This window comes from Heterocephalus glaber, unplaced genomic scaffold (genome assembly GCF_053883595.1).
Source record: "Heterocephalus glaber isolate CG9 unplaced genomic scaffold, H.glaber_assembly_v1.0 deba00001608, whole genome shotgun sequence".
Classification (NCBI taxonomy): Eukaryota; Metazoa; Chordata; class Mammalia; order Rodentia; family Bathyergidae; genus Heterocephalus; species Heterocephalus glaber.
Window position 1 is genome coordinate 17,339,295 of NW_028258379.1, and position 25,077 is coordinate 17,364,371.

The following is a 25,077-nucleotide window of genomic DNA, read 5'->3' on the forward strand; positions in this document are numbered from 1 at the left end:
TGCGATGGAGCAGTCCACTATTTGGTCAACCCCAAAGGAATGAATTGAGCCCACTTGAAGCCAATAATAGACAAAGAATGGCTAGTCATTAACTGCTGTGAAGCATAATCTAGTAATCCTAACAGGTAAATGAATGAATCAATGAGTGATCATTTAATCAATCCACCCACTGAAAGGAAATCATCACTGATCTATGCTTTATTATATAACCAAAGCCAAGACGCTTCAGAATTGGATATTCCTAGTTCTTTCAGAGTAGTGATTCTGGGTTGGAAAAGGAGGAAAAACAATCCCCCTGCTAAATTTATCCTCCAATATAAAAAGTTTAAGTCAATTAGATTCTCAGCCACTTATCTATCTTCTTTAACTTGGATACCTTGCTTACCTCAAATCACGGAATACTTTGCAGAAGAAGACTGCATGGGCACAGGCCTCAATCATTAGTCCCCGAGAACGGCCCCGCAAATAGAGCCAGGAACGATCTTCCTCTGAAATCCCATACTCAAACTGCAGGGACTTAAGGTCTTCTAATATGTCCATTTCCAAGCCATCATATCTTGCAGTGACACATCCCTATCAATTTGGCTCCCTACCCTAGACAGATAAAGTTTTATGAAGGAGGGCTTATGTATGATGATGTGTATGCTGAGGTCACAAGTACTTGTGATGGTGAAATTCAGCGCCTCTCTCATTCAAATTCAGGCTGCAGGCATTTTTTTCAGCAGATATATTTCCATTAGCAGTGGATTTCAGAGGTATTCTTGATCACCTCCCTTCCATGGCCTATGCTTCAGAAATACATAGGACCTCATTTCAAAGAAATTCTCCCTTTTCACTAAACTCTGGGTTCCCCACAGGGTAGAAAAGAGCCCCAGCTAAATATCACTGTCCTTTATATCTAGGGCTGAGACATCTAGATTTTTGAAAATAAACCTTGAGGTATATAAACCTATCTACATACATCTCTCACTAACCACACTGAGATTACCCAGAAGCTCTGTCTGCCAGCTCTGTCAGTGGTGGAGTGCTTCTCCTCAGTACTTCTGATTCAGGCAGGCAAAAAATTACATTTCTAAGAATTACCCAAGAAAGTTGTCATTATGACTCCTTAGCTACCAGATCACTTCAGTCTGATTTTTAAAGGGGCCAGACTCATTTAAAAGGTTTTCCTGACCTGAACATGATGATACAAGTTCCTTTCACTATTTGTAGGAGTACTATGGCAGACCAGTATGGGACCTTCTTCCAAACACAAGATTCTGGATTTCTAGGGGTTTAAAAATCTTTTTTTTTTTTTTGCAGACTGAAATATCATACATATCTTAGGATTACTTGAGTTATATTTCCAACTGTTTTTGTATTTAGGAAATCAGTGATCAATTTTATAGTAATGATGAAATTAAGATCAGAATTTGAAACTACTCCAGTCTCTAGTCCTCTTGTTAAATTTAAAAACAAAAAATACTGAGGCAAAATTCACCTAACATAAAATTAGCCATTTTATGCCAAGCATTGTGGCACATGCCTATAATCCCAACACGTGGAAGCCTGAGGCAGGAAGATCGCTGTGAGCCCAGCCTGGGCTCCTTAATGAGTTCAAGGCTAATGTGGACTACATAATGAGACCCTGTCTCAAAAAAACAACAAAAAAAAATTAGTCATTTTAAAATGAACCAGTTAGCAGTACATTCAGAATTCTCTGCAACTACCTCCAGTTGTAGAACAAGGAAACCCTATTCACATTAAGCAACAACTTCCTATACTTTTCCACCCAGAATCCCTGGAACCACCAGTCTGCTGTCTATGGATGAACTGTACCTATTCCAAGTATTTCGTATTAATGAAATCATATAATATGGGACCATTTGTATGGCTTCTCTAAAACCTCTCAGAGTAAGCATGCTATGCCACAGGTTAGCATAACCTTAAAAGCCATGTGCCTAGCACTTGAAGTGAAAAGCATGGAAGTTTTTATCAAATCTAAGAAACATTTCCTTACACCAAAACAGTGTGGTAGGGCATTCTAATGTTGCAAATGATTTTTCCTGCTCAAAAAAAAAGGAACTCACAACTTCCTAGATCAGCATGACTAATGCAGCACACATTCAGTTGAACAGACATGAATTCAAGGCCTACACTTTATGGATTCTCAAAAACAGAGACTCAGTTGTAGCTTTGTAATTTGTAATATTATTATAGATAGCTAAGCTAGGCAGAAACATTATAGGCATTTAGATAGGAGCTTGAGAGTCAGGACAAAGGTAAAAACATTACAACCCTGGCCAGAGGTACAACTGTTGGAGGCCAGGTCTCAAGAGAAAGACAAAATGACCAGGCTTAAGATAAGTGGTAACACTGGTCTAATGAAGTCTAGATAGATATCAGTCACCTCAGTGTGACCAAGACCCTCAGACATTTCTTCCTGAAAAGTTCTTTGTTCCTTCCATGTACACTTGCTACATGACTTACTTCCCCATTGACTCAATGTTACCTAAGTGACTATATTTATAATCTTACTGATCACAGCCGTAACTCATGTTGTACCCACTTGGTTGTGCTCTATAAAACTTCTCCTGAAGGCCTGGGATTTAGCTCAGTGGTGCTGCCGCCTACTTCGAAAGCACAAGGTCCTGAGTTCTATCCCTGGTATCAAAAAAACTTCCCCTGAGAAGTGGGGTCCTCAGCAACCCACTTTCGGGTCCCTTCCTCCCTCTAAGGAGCTGTATCTTTCCCCTCAATAAGTATTTCCAACTCTTAACCTCTGTTGTTCCTTAGAATTCATTCTTTGATTTTGGGGAACACAAACTCAACATATTGAACATCTAGCAGGTTGGGAGTTATAGTACTTCCCCTATATCATTTGGAGTCCTATGTCATTTCCTACATCAATATGACTTAGGCTGAACTCTCTTCTCCAGGATTCCCTTCCTTGTGTATTTTTGCTTATGGTAAACAACAGGAGATATTTTTGTGAAAAACCTAGAAGGGAGAAATGAAATAGCAACTAGTTTGTATTTCAGCTTGCAAGGCTGGAGCATGCACTTCTGTAGTCACACACATGGTTGCCAATACATTGGCTACTTTGTTGGTGTGGGATAGCAGCTGGGCCTGTAACTGCTAGTCCTTTCCCTAGGTCCTCTTACACTTACTAGGGCATCAGCTTCTCCTGCAGGATACCCACTCCATCACAATTAGAGGTGGTGAGGATAAAGGTGAGTCGAGGTCTATTTTCATGGGTTCTAGCTTGTCTATGCTATCTCTTACTTTACATCTATTTTCCCTTCCTGGCTGCCTGCCCTATGAATTTCAAGCTTTTCTACCAGACATGAAAACAATCATCTTATGCTGACTGTTTATCCAGCTGCCATACCTAAGTAAGATTCCTGTAAAAATGTTAGATTAGATAATGTATATACACTCCTAGTGGTTCTTTTTTGATTGAACTGTAACTGATACACTAGTTAATAAATTACCACTGTTTGTCTGAATATAAGCCAATAACTTTAACACAGCTTAGCAATTAAACTCCTATTTCTTCAACAGGAAGGACAATCAGGAAAGGAACTAAATATGAGGTTACCTGGAATTACAAAAGTGATTATAAAATGGAGGAGCAAAAATGCAGTTGAATTTCCTTATAACAAGGTTTCTCATTATTGGTATTACTAACATTGTGGGCAGGATAATTTGTTAGGGAGGCAGTCTTGTGAATTCTAGGGTATTTAGCAGAATCCTCTGCCTCTCCCAAGTGTGGCAATAATGTCCCAGCTGAGAACCATGTTACCTTAAAGCATACTGGGAACCTCTGAAGGAGCATCATCTCTCTTCTTCCTACCACTTCAACCATTCCAGACAAAGGAGTATAGAACTCTACAAGGTCATAGATTATCATGCCCCCGTTTTTCAGATGAAGACAAGTCCAGAAAGAAAAGGACTCACCCAGGACCACACAGCCTATCAGTGGCAGAACTAGAAAAACAAGTCAGGCCTTCTGTTTCTCAGCTTAGTGCTGTTAACCACCCAGCCCAACTTTGCCATAACCACCCTGACAGGTGCTAAGAGGCCACTGGATGCAGTCCTGGACACAGACTAGATACTGAGCAATTATTTCACAAAACAACTAGGCAGGGAAGAGAAGGCATCAAGGATGAAATGGCTTTATTAGGAGGCTAGGCATGTCAAGAAAGCCCAGTTGAGTCACAGTAAAGAAGCTGATACTGGTACAGGGAACAAACTAGCATTACAGGACATCCTCTCAAAAGTTAAGTGTGAAAATAAAACCTCCACTAAATATTTAACAGAAATGCTGCTGAGTTTAGCCCAGGTAAAACTTCTGAACACTTCTGGTGAAATAATGAAATTTTCCTAAAGGGAGAGCTCTCCAGCACTGCTGAATCTGAGCTCCATATAAGTTGTGGGTCTGGGACAGAAGGAAAAGATAAGAGGGATATCTTATCACCCAAATAAGGTCATCTCAGTGTGCAGCTGAGAGAGGAACCCTAAGTTTTTGGACAAAGAGTAGACTGAAGCAGCAAAGGGATACTAGCTGAAGAAACACAACATCTGGGCACATAAAGTGGAGGGCTCTGTGCAGTCTGGTTTAGTTGTGTTTCCAGCAGGTCCTGAGCAATACTGGCACCTTTTCCTGAGGCCCTTGGAAGACAGCCATTTTGGTTCTGTTCTGACTTTCTTCATAGCAAAACTGCTAATCCCCATAATTAGCTGAGTAGAATGGAGTAGCCACCTTGTGACACCTCTTCCTCCTCCTCTAGGAAATTTCCTTTCTGGAGCAGTCACTTTTCTCAAACCAAGAGAGATCTTAACTGACGTGGGCTCCCACCTTCACATGAGCACCAAGTGGAGAGTATCTTTCTCACAAGTCAAAGCATTAGATCTTGGCCCTAAGATGATGTGCCTTAGACAGAAAGTCAGTCTGAAGCTACCTGTGCCCAGGTGCTGGTTTCTGTCTCAAGAGTAGCAGGTGCTGTTGCTGATGATAGGCCCAAGAGATGTGATGCTGTAACTCTCACAAAGAAGAGCTCTCTACTTCCATAGGCAGGAAAGGAAGAAATGAGGCAGGTTTCAGGGCGGCTAATGCCACTCAATTCTTCCATCGAATTTGCTGTGGAAAAAACAAACAATGAACATATGTGATCAGTTTGCACTTATCCCTACAGAGAGGTAGGGGGAATGAAATAAATGAATGCAATAAATGAAGGGAGTTGATAAAAGAAAAAGGAAAATAAGGATTAAACTGGGGAGGTGTGGAGAATTTTTTTTAATGAGGGTGAGTTCATTTATGAAGAGATGGATTAAATATCTCTTCTGTATTTTACAGAATGCCTGATTTAGGGCACTTCTTCTGGTCTGCTCTCCTCAGGACCAAGGTTCTTGAGCTTTAGGTTACCCTATCCTAAGTGCCAAAATACATAACAGGAAATTAAGTTCCATAATAATAAAAAGCTCAGTAATTTCATACTATGAGAGATGACCCAGTTGTACTCTCCCAATAGCAGAAGTCTATTTTGGCCACTTCTTATGTCTAAAAGGTAACTCATATCCATCCCCAGGAAACTATACAGTCTGGATATTCTGAATCTGTAACATTTGTTTTATAGTTCTAATACTCTGATCGGTTTAACAATGATCAGAGCATCACAGTTAAGTCTCAATCTGAGGCCTGTAGGTACTCTTTTAGTATCCTACACCTCAGGAGTAATTTTTGCTGTTTGAAGCAATGCTTTTGACAGCTTGGCCCTACAGGCAAATCTTATATCCATGTGATTCGGCTAGTCCTGGAAACATACATTTGATACTAGTTTGTGAGCCATCTACCTCCTAGGATCACTGGAGGGGTAAATATAGCTGCTCACCGAGCTGCTGAGAATGGCATCAATTTTCTCTTCCTCTGCAGATCCTTTGTCTACCTTGCTCCTATATCCAAGCAACTGCTGACGATCCTTCAGATCTCGGCAGGTCTGTAGAACAAAATAATACAAACCCCAAATCAGCCTTCTCTATGAGGAGTCTTTTTTTTTTTTTTGGTCACTATCACTTTGACCCAAGGCTCAAGGAGAGGCCAACAGGCTACAGATAATATGGGGTGAGGCACCCACAGAACTTCATTCTGGAGTGACGTCTGCAGAGCTATGTAACTTAATCAGTTCTGATTTCTCTAAATACTCCAAATTATAAAAAACACAGAGAAAGCTGGGGATTCAGCTCAGTGGTTCCACCACCTGCCTTGCAAGCGCAAAGACATGAGTTCGATCCCTGGTAACAAAACAAGAAAAACAACACAGAGAAACCAATCAGAATGCTGGAAAAATAATGCATGAGTGCGGGTCTCTTGTCAGACCATTTTATCTAATCAATCAAATCTAACAGAAACATTTCAGGATCTAGAACACAGAATACTGTAATCCCCCACTATCCACCTAGGATCTAACTCAGGTTTTCACTTCTTGGGAACTTACATCAATGACGACATCATGGCACTTGAACTTAGTCGCTAAGTTCAACTTTGTGTCCACATCTTCCACTAGACTGACATACTCTTGTAAAATCTGTAGGAAGAGGTATTTCTGATTAATGATTCCCAGACTTATAAAACACAAAATCTATAGGTAGAGGGGAAAAAATTCTAGGGCCTGCGATGGAGCTCAGTGGTGCTGTGCCTGTCTGGTAAATAAAGTTTGATCCCCACTACTGGAAAAATAAAATTCAGTATCTGATCTTTACAATACCTATCATCAATCATAAAACTAGCTTTGTAGTGGGAAAAGAGATGACACCAGGCAGTGCCTCAGGAAAAAAAGGAAGAGCACACTCTTCCTTATCCTAGAGCCAGATCCACATGCCAACAAGGCACCACTCTAGAGCTGATCCCGCTCTGTATTCATTGTTCCCTGATGTCCTTTCTTAGGAAGTTCTCCTTTTGGATCATTTACACAGTACATCCATTCTCCACGTGGTCAAACATAGTAGATGCTCCTCAGAGAACACAGTCTGGGATTACTTCTAAAGGGAAGAGAACATCCCTTTCCTGCCTTTTCTATCTCAAGGCCCCATGCAGCAACCACTGTACTGCCATTAAGGGAAAACCAGAACAGATCAAGTCTCCATCACTGAACAATAACAGGCTAAGTTAGGTCACCGAGAGTATCCTGTACCCACCTCTCTTTAGGAGCTATTACCTGGACAGGGGCACTGTTTTTGTGTAAAATTTCCACAACTCGATGGAAGCCAATGGGTGCTCTCTTCTTAGTATAACCCAACCAGTTCTGAAAAAGGAAGATGGGAGAATAATATGGAGGCCAGACATAGTCAACACATTCTGAACTAGTCTCTCTGTGGTCAGACCAGAATAATATGGTAGAAAGATAGGGGAAGGAGAATAGAGAACTGTTGAGAGATGAAATTTTCAAAAAAGTCAAGGTATTTAAGAGGACAGAAAGAGTCAAAGGCATAAAACAAGTTCTTAAAGCTATAGGTACTAATGCAGGAAAAAAGAAATCTGTGAAATACTACTAAGTAAGTAGTACTTCTATAAATTTATCTACACAGATGTTCACTTGTAAATTCATGAAGAAAGGTCTGGAAAGCTACTGATCAGACATTTTTTTTGGTACCGGGGATTGAACTCAGGACCTTGTGCCTGCGAGGCAGGTGGTGGCACTACTGAGCTAAATCCCCAGCCCCCTGATCAGACTTTTTAAATAGTGTTTGCCTTGAAGAACGGAGTGAGCTAGGGGCAGGTAGACAATGAAAGAGGACTTTCTTTTTTAAAAAAACTTTTTTGGGGTGCTGGGGATTGAACTCAAGAACTCATGCATACCAGGCATGCACTCAACCCCTGAGCTACATCCCCAGCCCTCTCACTACATAACCATGTTTGACTTTGATATAGATATGTTTAGCTTTGGTAGTTACGCAATTAATTAATTAACAAGGAAGAAAAACAAAAAAATTCTCAAACCCATAATGTAAAAAAATTGATACTTAAAATATAAACCAATTTATATGAAATCACAAGACCCCAAAGAACAAAAAAATTTCTGAAGAAAAAAAACCAAAGTTAGAGGCATTGCTATGTTCTGATTTCAAATTATATTACAAAGCTACAATAATCAAAACAGTATGTTCCTGGCAAAAAAACAAACACACAGACTAGTGGAACACAAAAAGAGCATAGAAATAAACCTAAGCATGTACGGTCAACTCATTTCCACCAAGACAACACATGTGGAAAGGGTCGTCTCTTCAAAAAGCAGTGCTAGAAAAAAAAAAAAAGCAGTGCTAGGAAAACTGGATTTTAATATACAAAAGAATGAAACTGGACTCTTACCATATACAAAGATCAACTTAAACAAAAAACATAATTATAAGGCCTGAAACCATAAAACTCCTATAAAGAAACATAGGAAAGGTCTTTGACAATAGATTTGGCAATACTTTTGGATATTACCGTAACAGCTAAGGCAACAAAAACAAAAATAAATGAGGGGCCAGGGATTTAGCTCAGTGGTTCTGCTGCCTAACTTGCAAGCAGAAAGACCCAAGTTTGATCCCCAGTACCAAATAAATAAATAAATAAATAGGACTGTATCAAACTAAAAACCTACCAATCAAAGAAAACAAAATTAAAAGGCAACTTATGAATTGGGAGAAAATATTTGCAAACCATGTGTCTGAAAACTCACACAATTCAACAGCTTCAGAAAAATAACCTAATAAGTGGGAAAAGGATCTGAATGGGCATTTCTCCAAAGAAGAAATGTTAAGTGAAATAAAACAGACACACAAGTTTAAATTTTGCATGGTTTCTCTTATATCAGTACGAGAAACCCAAAATATAAAGAGCAAAATAATAGGAAGTAGGGAGATCTTTTTCAAATGGGAAAGGGAACAAAAGATGGAGGGAGGGAGAAGGGAAAAAACGGAAAGGAATTTTAAAAAGAGAGCAGAAATAGAGCTTTTTCAAATGAGAAGGGTAAGAAGAGAAGGAGCAGGGAGAGGAAGGGGATAAAAAAGAATTAAGATGTATTATGTATATGTATAAACTCCCCATGATAAATGTGATCATTATCTATTACAAATACGTACTAAAAAATTAAAAATGTAAAAAAGAAGACATAAATACGGCCAACAGTATATAGAAATGTACTCAGCACTAATCATCAGGGAAATGTAAATCAAAACACTATGAAATATCAGTTCATATCTGTTAGAATAGGTATTATAAAAAAGACAAGCAATAGGGTGGTATAGTGGCATATGCCTATAATCTCAGCTACGCAGAAGGCTAAGGCAAGAAGATCACAAATTCAATGCGCCGGGGATTTAGCTCAGTGGTTCTGCCGCCTGCCTCACAAGCGCAAGGTCACAGGTTCAATCCCTGGTACCAAAACAAAACAAAACAAACAAACCCCAAATTCAAGGCCAGCTTGGGTAACCTAGCAAGACCATGTCTCAAAATAAAGTAAAAACAGGGATGGGTATATTACTTAGTGGTAATAAGTGTTTGCCCAGCATGCACAAGACCCTATGTTCAATTCCCAGTACTGGATAAGGACAAAAAAAGATTAAGTGGTAAATGTTGGTGAGGGTATGGAGGAAAGGTAACTGTTAGGCACTGTGAGTGGGAATACAGACTGGTGGAATCATTATGGAAAAGAGTATGAAGGTTCCTAAAGAAATTAAAAACAGAACTAGTATTATTATCCAGTAATCCCTCTTTTGGGTATATGCCAAAAGAAATAAAATCACTACCTCATAAAGATATCTGCATTTCCACATCCACTGTTGTATTATCCATAATAGCCACGTTGTAAAAGAGAGGTTAAGTGTTTATCACTAAACACATGGATAATGAAAGCGTGATGTACAGTGTATATGTACATATACAGACACATAATGGAATAGTATTTAGCCTAAGAAGATCCTGCCATTGTAACAGCATGGATGAACCTAGAGAACATTATGCTAGGTAAACAAGCCCAACACAGAATGAAAAATATTCTATGATCTTACTTATATGGAAGATCTAAGAAAAAGTCAAATACATAGAAATAAAGAACAGTGGTTTCCAGGGTCAGGGGAAATGGGGAGATGTAGGTTAAAGGGTATGAAGCTGCAGGTATGTAGGATGAATAAATCTAGGGATCTAATGTACAGCATAAGGACTATACTTAATAATATCATACTGTATAATAAGAATTTTCTAACAGTGAATTTTAGGAGCTACTACCCCTCTCCCCCTCCCCGTCTCCCCCGTCAGTTACACATACACAGTGGGTAACTGAGCTCAATGTTAATTCACTTGACTGTAGTAATTATTTTATTATGCATATCAAAACATTCCACACACCTTTAAATGTATATATTAATTAATTATCTAAAAATGTAAACCAGTCAAGACATTACGAGCAAGTGTAGTGCAAGGTCCTTGGTTAGATCCTAAAAGAACGTAAGTACAAAGACAAACCAAAAACAGGTATAATTGAAGTATGGACTATATTTAAGTGATTTAAATATGAACTATATAGATAATATATAGCAAATTATGCTATTATCGTAATGGCAAATTTCTTGAAAGTGGTAATACAATGTTTACGTAGAAGATGAATATGTTTAAGGGATAAGTGTCATGTTATCTGCAATTTACTTTCAAATAGTTTTAAAAAATGCACATGTACAAAAAAGGAGAAAACTAGGTCATATGGCAAAAATGTTAATAAATTAGGGAAATAGCTATAGATTCTTGGTCATTATACTATTCTTCCAAGTTTTCGTTAGGTTTGAAATTTTGGAAAATAAAACGTTGGAGGAAAAATGTTAATCGGTAACTATAAATTATAAAACGATATAATCCTTTTTTTGCGTAAGACATCAGCAGCACAGCAGTTTCAGAGCACCCACCTTTGTAGTAAAGAGGGCATCAACATCATGCCAGGCTCGAAGCTTGGCACGAGCAGCCAGGGCTGTCAGCACATACTGTTTGTCTGGGATCTAGAAAGCAGAGATCAAGAAAAATTAAGGGAAAGTAAAAATGCATTGATATAGGTGTTTGAGAATTTTAGAAAAGTACACCCTGATTTATTGACTGATTCTGCCCCTTAAAATCACAGGTCATCAAGAACCCCTTAACTCCCAAGCACCAGCACTGCTGCATACCATTCAGTTAAAAGCTGCTCTCATGTCCCACAAAGTCATTTACCTTTAACCTTAACCAGCAAAGAGCCTATTGCATAGGGTTACCAAGCAACATCCATTTCACGCCGTTACCCTTGATTCTACTTTTATAAAACACTGGCCAATGTATATCTACCTTAAATGTCTTCTTCAGATTGATGGGACTGCTGAATGTCCCCTAGGAAGAAAGTAGAGGAAGAACTTTAACAGACAACCCAGCCTCCCATTTTCTTTTATTTTTTTCCTTTTATTAGTTTGTAGTACATAATGATTACATTTACTGTAGGAAATTGCAACATGTGCATAACACATTACAATTCTACTTTTCTCCCTTCCCCCAACCCTCTCTTTCTTTTCCACAATACAAACTTTTTTAAGTTCAATGCCTTAACCACTCAGCCAGGCTGGTACTACAATACAGATTTTCTATCTCTCACTCTGTACTCATTTAAATCCAGAAATTATTTTAGGAGAAAAATTTCAGAGTCTAATGGGAGATCACCACAACCTAGCTTATTAGAAATTGGATTAATATATATGGTGCTAGGGCCGGGGATGTAGCGCAGTGGTTCCACCACCTGCCTCATAAGCGCAAGGAACCGAGTTCAATCCCTAGTACCAAAAATAAATAAACAGATAAATAAAATAATATATATAATGCTTTTTCCAGTTTTTTGCTAATCCAATTAAGGGGAAATGTACAAAATTCAAACTTTAAAAAAAAAAACAAAAAACCAGAGCTACCTGACCTACTGCTCTTCTCTACACTGTATCAATCCACTGGAAATTATGGAATCTTTGAACAGAGACTGATGGAAGCCAGCATCAAAGACAGAACATGTTACACTATCATGCCAGCCCACTGAAAACCCTTATGCACAAACTCTTATGAATCTCTTTTTGCCTCTTAGCTCATCCCCAGGAAAGCTTCCAGGTGGGTTTCTGAGAACTATATGCCCACATTGTTAAGAGTACATAAAAATACTGCACTGGATTTGAAGCATGGTCTTCTGTGCAATGCAAGTTTGTGGGACTTTTTTCTTTCATATTGTGCTTGTACCTCAGCCTCCCCATAGTGATAGAAGCAGGAGTAAAACAGTGTTGTCACTAGTGGCATGTTGAGGATGGAAGCTTTGCGGGGATGCTTTCGGAAGATCTCAGTCTGTCCTGCTGCCTCTAGATGTCGATCATTAGCCTGTGGTAGAGGAGTGAGCCAAGGGGGAAAAAAAACAATGCTCATGAAGCAGTACCAGAAGAAACCCATTTAATACTATAGCAGTTGTGTTTCCCACCCTACCAATGAAGCAAAACTGCAAAGAGAAAAAGAAAAAATTGCCTAGGATATCTTGGGGGTTAAAATACATAAAATAATCATGGAACTAAGTTGGACGAAGTGACTGAAAACATGGTGATGACACAGAAGATTTAAGATTTAGAGGAAATGCTTCCAGGTCAGCAGCAAATGAAACAAAAAAGGATGCATAAGAACAACTGAGAAAGGGGGTATCGTGTAGAGGGAGGAAATGAAAGGCTTAAAAAGACTGCAACAGGAAATGACCAATATATCCAGAGCATAGAAGGCTCTTAGATGCTGAATGACACTGAAGGAGAAACTATAGAGATGAAGAATCTAACCTCAATAATGATCTGCCGTTCCAGGAGAGTGTAATGGTCTTGTATATGTGCAGAATCTTCTGCTGAAAACGGCAAACTGGTAGAGGGCCAGGAGGTTAGTATCTCTTTCTTACATAAAAAGAAAACAAATTCAACTAAACCAAAATCATCACCATAAGGATAGAGACTCATGGTGCTTCTTAAGTCTGACCTCAATTCTCTGTATCTGTTAAATGCAGAGACAGGAAAGCAGAAAACAGAGTAGACCTTTGCCTAGATTTTGGGTTTAAGATTTTTGCCAATTCAAGAGGGATCCTAAAAGTCCACAAAATACATAGTCACTAGTGATTTTGCTATGGCATATATAAAAATCATCTCATGCTGGGAACTGGGTGTTCAGGGACTGTCACAAAGCTAGTAAGTGAGCCTAGCCAACTACCCATCACCCACATCCCAGTGAAGCTCTGTGGCTCATGTCACTGTGTTAACTCTACTTAAAGGGCACTTTGTCATTTTCCATTTTTTATTGCAGAATAATAAAAGTAAATTGCATAGCATTATGGTAGGGTTACAGACTGGCAAAGATTGCAAAAATCAACACAAATGTCAAAGGTTCCTTCTCTATATTTTTATACATAAAGAAGCTGAGGGACAGTGTCTTCCTGAAAAGTCATATGGTACATCAATAGGTAAGGCCAAGAATAGAAGACAGATTTTAAACTCTGAGTTCATAGTACTATAATTTAGAAAGTGTTTCATTGTCCCTCTATTCAACTCACTCTAGGAAGAATTCTGAAATTCAATTACATTATCGCAAAAAAGTGGGAATCACAACGAATTTTTGTAACAGATAAGAGAGTAATAGGTTCTAACTTTATCACTCCTCTTTTCATTTTTCTGAGGCCATATGACACAGCTCAGCATTTAGGACATTAAAACTAAGGATTTCATTAACAAACAAATTTCTGAATGTGAAACTTAGAAATCATGTGACCTGAAAAATAGCTGAAAAAAAGTACTGAACCCGGAGAAGCAAGGACTATCGAAAGACTCTATACCTGTCTTGAAAGACATGGGGAAGTAAGTTTCGGCGCAATATAAGGAAACACTTTCCAATAATGAAGGCTGTTAAACAATAAAATTAGTTACTCTCAAAAATACTGAGCACTCCATGACAGGAATAATATTATTTGAGGCTGAATGTTTACAAGGATTTATACACTGGATAAAAGCCTGTATCCAATCAGTGGTTCTTGAACTATGGAGTTTCAAGGACCAGTCACACACACAAAAATAACATAAGGTCCACAAAGAGCTGCCAGTTTTTTGTTTTATTACATAAGTTGATTTTAAAAAGTTACTACTGGCTGGGGATTTAGCTCAGTGGTGCTGCCACCTGCCTAGCAAGCTCAAGGTCCTGAGTCTGATCCCCAGTACCAAAAAAAAAAGTTACTACTGAAAAAGAGGGGAAGAGGTCGGAATAAAATCTAAAAATAAAAGACCCTCTTTCAAATTAAATAAATTTAGCTTTAGGCAAAAACTCTCTACATTGTCTATTTTTCTAAGCTTACCATGAACCAGAGAAAACTGTTTGGCACTAATATTTGAGAGCCACTGAATAAGATAATGTTTAATAATACCGGTATGATTCATTAATTTTCCCTTTCCTATCTATCAATTCAATCCTTCTATCTCTTCATTCCTATCTATCTCTTCATTCCTTCTGTATAAAGGTATTAAAACTTTTTTTTTGAGACAGGGTCTCACTGTGTATTCCAGGCTGTCCTTGAACTCACAGCGATCCTCCTGCCTCAGCCTCCCAAGTTCTGGGATTACAGACATGAGCTACCACATCCAACTCAAAGGTTAAACTTAAAATGATTTCTCTCCCATGCTTACCTAATGCAGGTCTTAAGAAATTCTTTTCGTTTCTCAGGGTCCTGAATATTCAAATGTTCTCGATAATGGGACAGCTACAAAAGACAGAGGAAAGTTTTGAGCCATTTTTTTCTCCTTAGAAGAGAGAGGTAGTTGTGCAAGTGCACTTTTCATGCTTAAAAAACGCAAATTCTTTAGTCTCAAGGATTCTTTCTGGGTATAGATGGTTATGTGACTCTTGTGGGAGGGGCAAAGTGATTCAAAATCATTAGAAGGCTTTTTTTTTTGGTACTGGGGATCGAACTCAGGACCTCGCACTTGCAAGGTAGGTAGCAGAAACACTGAACTAAATCCCCAGCCCCTAGAAGACTTATGTTTAACTGCACTGTCCAATATGGCAACCACTTGCCCTAAGTGGTTAATTTAAACAAATTAAAAATTCAAGGCCATTTTTAAAATATTTAAATAGCTGTGACTAGTGGCTAACATATCAGAAAGCATAAATGAAGAATATTTTCATCATAGGAATTTGTATTGGACAGTGGTGATCTGTAATGAAGCATTTAGTAGATAGAGTACATACCTTTATCCTGAAGTTTGGCTTTAGTCTCAATATTTAACCAATTATAGCTATTATACTTTAGCCTTAGCTTTTGATTTTGTTTTGTTTTTTATCTGTTTTGAGACAGGGTCTCACTCTGTAATTCAAGCTGGCCTCAAACTCATGGTGATAATCTTGCCTCAATTTCCTGAGTACTGGGATTACAGGCTTGCGCCACCACACTCAGCAAGCCTTACTTGTCCTTCCGTCGTCCTCCCCACCCCACCCCAAGGTACTGGGAATCAAACTCAGGACCTTGCACTTGCCAGGCAGCCATGGTGCCACTGAGCAAAATCCTTGGCCCTTGAGCCTTAGCTTTTAAAAGGTCAAAGGGCTAAATGTTCATTTCAACATATTTTTGGCATCCTCAACAATGTATATGATTAATGGTAGTATAACATGTATAACAGTATGAGGCAGGGGATGTAGCTCAGCAGCTCTTCATCTGCCTGATGAGTGCAAGGTCCTGGTGTTTGAGGGGACAACATGAGTAACATGAATAGGGCATGTCAATCTGACAAACTGTTCACAGCTAACTATTCATATTCAAATACTATAGTTTCTACATGTAACTTGCAGAGAAATCTCATTCATGTGCTGTTTTAAAATTCTAAAAGAAAGGTCTGATGTAGGGCTGCAGAAATAGCTCTACAGTAGGGTGCCTACTGAGCATGAGCCAGGCCTTCATTCATCAGTACCACAAACTCTGAAGTATAAATGTCTATTTGTTATTATGAGTTAAATGATACCATTAGTAATGATTCTGAAAGCTGTAATTTTATATACAATTATTAAAAACTTTCCAAGAAGTGAAAAATAAAGATTGATATGAAAAATAAAAAGATTGATAAAAAAATATATGAATATTAAGAGTATGAAATGGCTTTAGGAAGTACAGTATATATATCCTTTCAGAGCCAAATGATGTATATTAAAATAATGACAATATAACAGGATACAGAAATGATATAGTTTAATATTTGTAAAATATTTGGTATATAATCATTTATAATATTAAAGAAAATAACTTTTAAGAAGTATGTGGGCTGGGGATTTACCCCAGTGGCGCTATGCCTGCCTGGCAAGTGTAAGGTTCTGAGTTCAATTCCCAATACCAAAAAAAAGAAGTATAGTTAAGAGAGGGGGAAAAAAAGAGAATTGAAATGTGTTACGTACATGTACAAATTCCCTACACTGAATGTAATCATCATGTACTGTAATCATCATGTACTGTAAACATGTACCAATTAAAAAAAAACTATAGTTAATTTTTTGTTAATCTCATTTTGGCCTAAGTTTTTCAAGAAAAAGTCTACTTGGGAAATCTTCATATTCTAGGATAAACTAAAAGTAGACTATCAGCTTGGCTACTTCCAAACCTTTCAAGACTGGAGAACTCTAAATTTATACATAATATGCATCTTCAATTCAAACATAATGAGTATGAGAAAAAAATTGTTTTATATAAAAACAAGCTACACAAAACATATTTATTCTCATTAACCAAACTTCAAAACAACAAAGCTTTTAATAATGTACTATAAAGAAAATTCTTTATAGTTTTGAACCTATGGAGGTTAAAATACATAAAATTTTTCAAATGAATACTATAGATTACTAACCATTTTCAATAGACTAAGATAGATTTTTGATGGGGCCAGGGATTTAGCTCAGTGGTTTTGCCGCCTGCTGCACAAGTGCAAGGACCCGAGTTCGATCCCCAGTGCCAAAAAAAAAAAAAAAAAAAGATAGATTTTTGAAACTTTCTCAAGACTTAAATTGTAAGTACAAATTCTTTTTAGAAAATGTTACTGAAAAACAATTTCCTTAATTATATTTTGCTGTGCAAAAAAGTTAATATTAAATGTGCCAGCATACCTTCATATGCATTGGTATCATCACAAATATGTGCTATGGTAATAAAGGAAAAAATCCTTCCTTAACAATGCTGAGAAATTCTTATTTCTGCATTATGTCATACTTTAAAAAATAGTTCACTAATTTTTTTTTTTTTTTGGTACTGGGGATCGAACTTGGGTCCTTACGCTTTCGCAGCAGGCGGTGAAACCACTGAGCTAAATCCCCGGCCCTTAAATTTTTAACAATACCATTAAGTTGGTGAAATTTCAGACTCATTCTTGTATTCCAGTTCATTCTAACTGTGAAAATCTGCCGAAAATCAATTTTCACACTTGGCCACTGAGCTCTCAGTCAAAATGTGTATTAGGCCGGGCATGGTGGCACATGCCTGTAATCCCAGCACTCGGAAGGGCTAGGCAGGAGGATCACCATGAGTTTGAGGCCAGCCTGGGCTACAAAGTGAGTTCAGGGGCAGCCTGAACCACAAAGGGAGACCCTGTTTCGAAAAAACAACAACAACAAAAAAATGTGTATTGAGTGCACCACCAGCCTGACCTACCTTCACTCGTGACCTACCTATGGTTTCTTATCCTCTCAGCTGTTAACATTTTCTTTAGTGTTAGAAGCCAAAACCCATGAACTCCTAACAAACCAGAACTTGAAAACAACTAAAAAAAGAAATTACAAATTGATCAGGCTAGTTTTTATTCATTAAAATTTTTTTTTTCATAAGCCCAAAGCGAAAGAACATGTTAGAAGAAACAATAAACCATTTGGATTAGTTTTCAGGCTTCCCAGATCCCTCCCTCTTCTGGATATAATCAATACCAAAGGAAATAGCTCAATCAGTCTAGGATCTTGGAGGCTGGGTTTTGGCTTAATGTCTGGTAACAGGTTCCCAAATGAAACAAAGGCCACACTTACCACAAGCTCTTCTGTTCTATCTAGGAACCTGGGAAGAAGCAGAATGGAGCAGGGCATTTTTATCTATTTTTATCTAGTGGCATATAACCTCTCAAAGTTGATGACTGTCTAGAAAAAACACAATTCAAACTTGTTTCCCTCAGTGCATGAGATAAGCCCTTCTCTTAAGTATTCTACCACAAGTAATTTTTTTCAAAATACTTGGTTGTTCACATATCAGTATTCTTCTGTTCTTTCTAGCTGAAGAAAAAGTAAGCACAAAGAAGGTACTGCAGGATACTGAGAGCTTAAACAAAACCTACTCTAGTCCGCAGTAACCTTTTTGTTGTTGTTTTTTGATAAGAGTAAAGCACTCTTCTGTCAAAATAATCCCCAAAAGATATTCTATATTATTCTTTATTCTTTTGCACAGGGTACAATATATTTGGTAAGACCTTAAAAGACAAGAACTTTCGTCTTTAATTCCTCCTGACACTGAACAGATCACCAAAATTAGCATCACTGTTGTGGCACAGAGATAATGCTTCATAAGTCCTTATTGATTTGGGAAGGAAAAAGGGAGAGTCAGAGAGAGGGAATAGCCTATATCCATGAGCAGGTATCCTTTTGCAAATTCCTGGACACCCATCTGTAATCTTAACCCTAATTAAGTAATTTGCTTTCCCCTCTTAGTCTTTAGGGCAGGTCATCACTGGAATCACTACGTAACTAGAGTTATCTCGAGCCACAGAACTTAAACAGAAGTTTCAATCCCTTCCCTGACACTGAAGAAAGGATAAAACATACATACATTTTAATCCAAGGGCAAGAAATAGTCCCAACTAACTGGAATGACATAGGGAAAGAAAACATGATAGAAGACCATCTCCCATTGTCCTTAACCTCTAGTAGATACTGCCTATCTCTCTACCAGCAGAATCCTGCCAAGCCTAATAGGTCCAATTCAAATCCTAACCACTTCCATGAGACTTTCTTCAGGTATCCTGACTGAAAATTATATTTTTTTTCCTTGTCTTCTAATGTACTACTCACTGGCATTGAGACCAAGCAATAAAAAATATCCTTAATCTAGGTCTTTTATTTAAAAAATACTTAATAAACACTGATTAATACTACAGACAAGGCATTATGCTAAGTACTAACTCACACATTAACTCTTTCAATCTTCCTAATGACCCTGTGCAGTAGGTCTCATCATCTCCATTTACAGAGGTGAAAAGTGATACTAGAAGAAGTTTGTTGATTTGCTCAAGGTCACTGTACGCACTAGTAGTATAGCCACTATTCACCTCAAGTGTGTCTGACTCTACAGCCTGGCTCTTAACCATCCTGCTATACTGTCACCTTATTACAGACTGTAGTGTACTGTTACCTACCTCCTCACATTTCAATATCTTGCCTTCTAAATGTTTCTAGGAAAAGGACAGTGTCTATTTCTTTGTAGCTCCCAGAAAGCTTTGAAAAAGTACTTAAACTTGATAGACAAGAGGATCAGTTCTTACCTGAAGAGGTCTATAAGAAGTTTCTGATCCCCTATTTCCTTAAGGAAGTAAATGAGATGTCTGAGGGCAACCTGTCGCTCTTCCAGCTCTCGGAAGAGGATCTCTGGCAGGCAGGAAGAAGGTGTGAGGTGGAGAAAAAGAGTCCACTTTTACTCAAGTATGAAATTGGCCTCCCTATTCCCATGTTCCAAACATCATCTCCTCAAAGCCTAGCAAAAGCTAAAAATGGTTTACACCTATGTTTCAATTCACCATCAATAGCCTTATGGTCCAGGGCAAATCATAGCCGCCAAATCAGCTTTTCGGTTCTTATCAACCCCAAAATAAGTGTTTAACATGGATTCTTACTTCCTCAAGCAAACTAGCCATCTGTCTAATAAATAGAGAGGGCTTTCTGTCTAATGTAGTCATCACTCTGAAGATGCCCTCCCAAGTCCAGGGCTACCTCAGCTCTCTCTGATACAGATTGACATTGGTGAATTTTGGTGCCATTCTCCCCTTAAATGCGGCAGATACCTTGCTGAGTGAAGATTTCCTTCAAACCCTCCTCACCTTTGCTCAATGTCCTCTTCAGGAAGATCAGAACCTAGAGGAAAAGAGAACACAGAACATGTAACACAGAATGTACAATCTTATAAACACAAGGCTCTGCCCTGACCAGCAGATGCCTATGAATGAGGCAACAACTCATTAAGAATCTTTTCAAGTACAGACAATAAATATATTTATGGGATGGAAGGAAAGGGGGTGTCCATATACATACCCCTGCCCATATAGGCTGAGATACATTGTCCCCTGGAGGACTACTCTCACATCTCTCCTCCCACAGATTACTTTATATAACATAGACTAGTTTACTCTGGTTACTATCAAGACTTCCACTCACAATGCATATCCCACCAGCTAAGCCTTAGAGCAGAAACTGCTGGAGAATCCTACAACTCACAAGAGAATCCAGGATCTTTACTTATATTTAACCCAAGATGGAAAAGTCTATTTGGTTAGATTTTCAGAAACTAGTGTTTCAACAACAATTAAAGAAATGACAACAGTGAGGGGCTGGTGATCTTGCCTTTGGAAAACTGAGGCAGAAGGATCACAAGTTGAAGACCACCAGGCTAGGCTACATAGTGGGAGCCTGTCTCAAAAACAATAAGAAAAGTACTAATAACAAAACAACAATAAGAACAATAAAACCCCATAACTCACTGCAGTAATGACATTTCCATCATGCATGCTTACTGCCTCTTCTAGGAGTTGTAGCTTGTCCTGTAAGGAGCGGAATCTTTCCAGTGAGCAGACCTGGCAGAGTATGAACACAATTAGTCCATAAGGAAGAAGACAGAAGACAGTTTCCAACATTCCTATGTCACCAGATAGTGAGGGATAGGCAACAATGAAAGGAAATGTCCACCAAGAGAGCCTCTTTATATTTGCACTACGCTCCCCAGTACTCTGTGAGACAGTAGGTTCCCGCCACACACTCTAGTTCAGCCTGATGCACTCTGACACTTATGGCGAAGCTTTTATAGCTTTCAATGGTAGCAAATAGGCAGCTGTAGTACATGAACCATAGGTTCGCCACCACTACCCTACAAGATGCTGAGGTACAGGGCCGGGGATTTAGCCCAGTGGTTCCATCGCCTGCCTCGCAAGCGCAAGGACCAGAGTTCGATCCCCAGTACCAAAAAAAAAAAAAAAAAAAAAAAAACAAGATGCTGAGGTCCTAAAGTCTTGAAAACGTCAACAGAGATCACTCACTTTTAAAAATAAGATGTAATTTACATAAGTCTGTCCTGTTTAACTGTATAGTTTGAAAAGTATATATCCAATGTAACCATTACCACAACAAAGAAACAGAACATTTACATCATCCCCAAGAGGCCCTTTGTGCACTTTGACATTAATGACCTCTTTGCATCCCTATACCTCTGGGTAACTGCTCATCTGTTTTCAGTTACCAGTTTTGCCTTTCCTAGAATTTCATAAAAACAAAATCATATAATATGTACTCTTCTATAACTGGCTTCTTTCAATCTGAAATGAAAACTGTGTGTTTTTGGTATTTCTAGTTTATTCCTATTTATTGCCAAGCTATTTTCCACTGTATGGATAAATTGGTTTGTTTATCCATTTACCTGCTGATGAACATTTGAGTGGTTGCCATTTGCGAGCCTTTGTGAAAAAAAAAAAACTACTATGAACATTTGTCTTTATATGGCCGTATTTTTGTTTGTTTGTTTTTTGGTACTAGGGATAGAACTCAGGACCTTGCGCTTGTGAGCCAGGCAGCGGAACCACTGAGCTAAATCCCTGGCCCCTACCATACTTTTTTTTTTTGGTACTAGGAATCAAACTCAGGGCCTTGCACTTGCAAGGCAGGCACAGCACCACTGAGCTAAATCCCCAGCCCCACATTTTTTTCTTTCATCGTTAGTGCTTTTTGTGTCCTAGGGAATAAATTTTTGCCTAACCCAAGATCACAAAGATTTTCACCTATATTTTCTTCTAGAAGTTTTATATAATTAGCATTTACTTACATTTAGATCTATGATCTATTTTGATCCATTAATTATTTATGATGTTAATTCTCCCAAAATTAATTTACAGAGTTAATAAAATTCCAGGGCCGGGGATGTAGTTTAGTGGTAGAGTGCTTGCCTAGTGTGCACAAGGCCCTGGGTTCAATCCCCAGCAATGTAAAAAAAAAAAAAAAAAAAAAAAAAAATCAAAGTCCCAGCAGCTCTTTTACAGACATTGTTAAGCTGATACTTCAATCTATATGAAAACATAAAGGATCTAGAGTAGCCGAAACAATTCTGCAAGTGAAGAACAAAATTCAAAGTTGAAAGTTTCAAAAGAAGTTATGTGACTTCAACACATACTACAAAGCTACAATAATCAAGTGGCTTTGGCATAAGGATGAATAAATCAATGAACTAGAATAGTCAAGAAAGAGACCAACACATATCTGATCAATTGATTTGCAAGAAAGGCACCACAATAATTCAATAAGGAAAGGATAGTTTTATCTACAAACAGTGCTAGAAAAAAAAAATTGGGATCTACATGAGAAAAACACAATGAACCTCAACCTTGTCTCATAATATAGACAAAAATTAACTCACAATGGATCACAGACCTAAACTTAAAAGATTACTCTCACTTTTAATAAGAAATTAATTTAACAAGAAATTCTCCCTGTGGCAATAAGTGATACACTTTAACAATGAATCCCACAAGAATTCTCTATCCAGTGGCCTTACCTTGCCCTTTCGAAGGCGTCGCACTGTATCACTGGGGCTCCAGTCATTGCTATAATCCTAGAATATTAGCAACACGTGAATCCCAGTAAGTTAAGGGATGAAATCGCCTCAAACTCAGTCTTAGTCCCCAGGGGAGAAATATTCTGTTGAGGCAACTGATGAGAAAAATGAACTGAGATGGTCTTGAGTCTCTTAACGAACTACAACAGGGCAATGCAAGCAGGAAGAGAGAGATCAAAGAGGGATGACCCAAATGACTAAGCCAGTAATCTTATATCTACTGGTTTAGAATTTTAAACCCTAGATGCAATTAGTCACATTTTGAGATTCTAGTGATTAATACCTTTGGCCGAGAGACAGAGAGTAACATCTGGGACGTTTCTTGTTTGATCTTAAAACATGGTTTCTTTTCTATGAATTAATTTGCTTTTCTCTCTATACTTCATGGGACTATGTATTCTACCAAGCATCTCACTATTGTAAAAGTCACTGAATTTCACCCAAGCATACAGACTGCTGAGAGGATCATTGGTTTTCAAATTTCAGCCTTCAAAAGGTAGGATAATGGGGCTGGGGATTTAGCTCAGTGGTTCCGCCGCCTACCTCGCAAGCACAAGGACCCAAGTTTGATCCCTGGTACCAAAAAGAAAAAAAATGGTAGAACAATGGGTAAGAAAAAATGCTAAGACTGAGTCGGAAAATATAGATTTTTGAGCTCACGTACACTTTCCTGGCTGTCAGACCCCAAGTAAACATTAATACTGAGAAACTCAGTTTTCTTATTTACAAAAGGGCATTAAGCCAAGTGTAGTGGCATGTCTTCATCTTAGCTATTCAGGAGGCTAAGGCAAAAGAGGATCACAAGTTCCAGCCCAGCCTGGGCAACTTAATGAGACCATGTCTCAAAATAAAATAAAAACAAAAAGGGGATATAGCTCAGTGGTAGAGCACATGTTGTCTAGCATGAGTGAGGCCTTGGATTCAATCACTAGTTCCATATTGCATTTGGGGGAGGGACACATTTAAAATACAGACAGTCCTCACTTAACAACAGAGTTAAATGAATTGATCACTAAATGAGGAATTGTTTATAGTATGTATATTACAATATCCAGAACAAAGGAATGGTCAAAAAAACCTCCAACTTGATTACCTTGCTTTTATTTGCATAAATCTTACATGCAGTATTGTAATATATGAGAACATAAAATTATAGTACTGTAGTGTACAGTACCATCAGAAAAAATTACATTACTGTACTGTAGAAGAAGTCACCATAAAGCCTCATTGCTGCTCACGTTCCAGCTTTGTTAAGTCTGAATGCAGGTTGAAGGTCCAAGTGGCAGGTGATAAGTCTGAACAGTGTGCCTTGGTTGTGTCCAGTCAATAAACGGATGGATCATTAAAAAAGGAATGTCTTACAGTCACGCACTGCATGATGACATTTTGGTGGATGATGGACCACACATACAACAGTATGTGGATTATAATGGAGCTGAAAAACTCTTATTGCCTCATATTTTTACTGTACCTTTTCTGTTTAGATATGTTTACATAGAAAAATACTATCATGTTACAACTCCCTACAGTATTTAGTACATACAGATTTACAGCACTAGGCTATACCATATAGCCTAGGTGTATAATAAGCTGTATCATTTAGGTTTGGGCAAGTACACTCAATGATGTTCACATGTGATGAAGCTGTGTAAGATTACATTTTGCAGAACATGTGTCCATGTCATTACATGACAAAATGACTATCATGGGCCTGGGATTTGGCTCAGTGGTTCCATCGCTTGCCTTGAAAGCGCAAGGACCCGAGTTCGATCCCTGGTACAAAAAAAAAAAAAAAAAAGACTATCGTGTCTGTTCAAAGAGTGGTGAAAATTGGGGGCCGGTGATTTAGCTCAGTGGTTTCGGCGCCTGCTGCGCAAGCGCAATGGACCCAAGTTCGATCCCCGGTACCAAAAAAAAAAAAAAAAAGAGTGGTGAAAATTAAGCCAAACATATGCCAAAGTACCTTATACTGTATAGTGGCACATAAATATTAAGATATAACTTACTCTATATTCCCCCTTGGGCCTCCCCAGCTCTGGAGCATAGCTTTTGGCAGGTGTGTCCGACAGAACTGAAAAAGAACAGATAGCTGCTTCAGAAAAGCACCAGAGGTCCTGTTTTATGTCATTTATTTCTTCTATTGCCTCCTTCTCACACACATTTTGAGACTTGTATCCTC

At 38.3% G+C, this 25,077-nt stretch overlaps 2 protein-coding genes across 4 annotated transcripts in view; both read right to left on the minus strand.

Moving 5' to 3' along the window:
* Window positions 1-3,964, minus strand: part of Noxred1 (NADP dependent oxidoreductase domain containing 1) — a gene marked incomplete at its 3' end in the record, with an annotated part of 43,510 nt that extends 39,546 nt beyond the window's left edge. The window contains 1 exon segment of the mRNA XM_087195183.1: window positions 385-3,964. Coding sequence (XP_087051309.1) covers window positions 385-540 — 156 coding nt within the window.
* Window positions 3,965-4,141: 177 nt separating this feature from the next.
* The window catches only part of Vipas39 (VPS33B interacting protein, apical-basolateral polarity regulator, spe-39 homolog), a 29,614-nt gene continuing 8,678 nt past the window's right edge, over window positions 4,142-25,077 (minus strand). For all 3 annotated transcript variants that reach the window (XM_087195125.1, XM_004837125.4, XM_021245781.2), the window contains exons 6-20: window positions 24,905-24,969; window positions 22,839-22,895; window positions 20,782-20,874; window positions 20,125-20,158; window positions 19,573-19,675; window positions 18,071-18,098; window positions 14,707-14,780; window positions 12,829-12,904; window positions 12,254-12,388; window positions 11,330-11,371; window positions 10,921-11,010; window positions 7,197-7,283; window positions 6,477-6,566; window positions 5,874-5,978; window positions 4,142-5,122 (exon numbers count right to left, since the gene is read on the minus strand). In XM_087195125.1, the coding sequence (XP_087051251.1) occupies window positions 5,102-5,122; window positions 5,874-5,978; window positions 6,477-6,566; window positions 7,197-7,283; window positions 10,921-11,010; window positions 11,330-11,371; window positions 12,254-12,388; window positions 12,829-12,904; window positions 14,707-14,780; window positions 18,071-18,098; window positions 19,573-19,675; window positions 20,125-20,158; window positions 20,782-20,874; window positions 22,839-22,895; window positions 24,905-24,969 (1,100 nt within the window). In that variant the 3' untranslated portion in view covers window positions 4,142-5,101. The remainder of the gene's footprint in view (window positions 5,123-5,873; window positions 5,979-6,476; window positions 6,567-7,196; window positions 7,284-10,920; window positions 11,011-11,329; window positions 11,372-12,253; window positions 12,389-12,828; window positions 12,905-14,706; window positions 14,781-18,070; window positions 18,099-19,572; window positions 19,676-20,124; window positions 20,159-20,781; window positions 20,875-22,838; window positions 22,896-24,904; window positions 24,970-25,077) is intronic.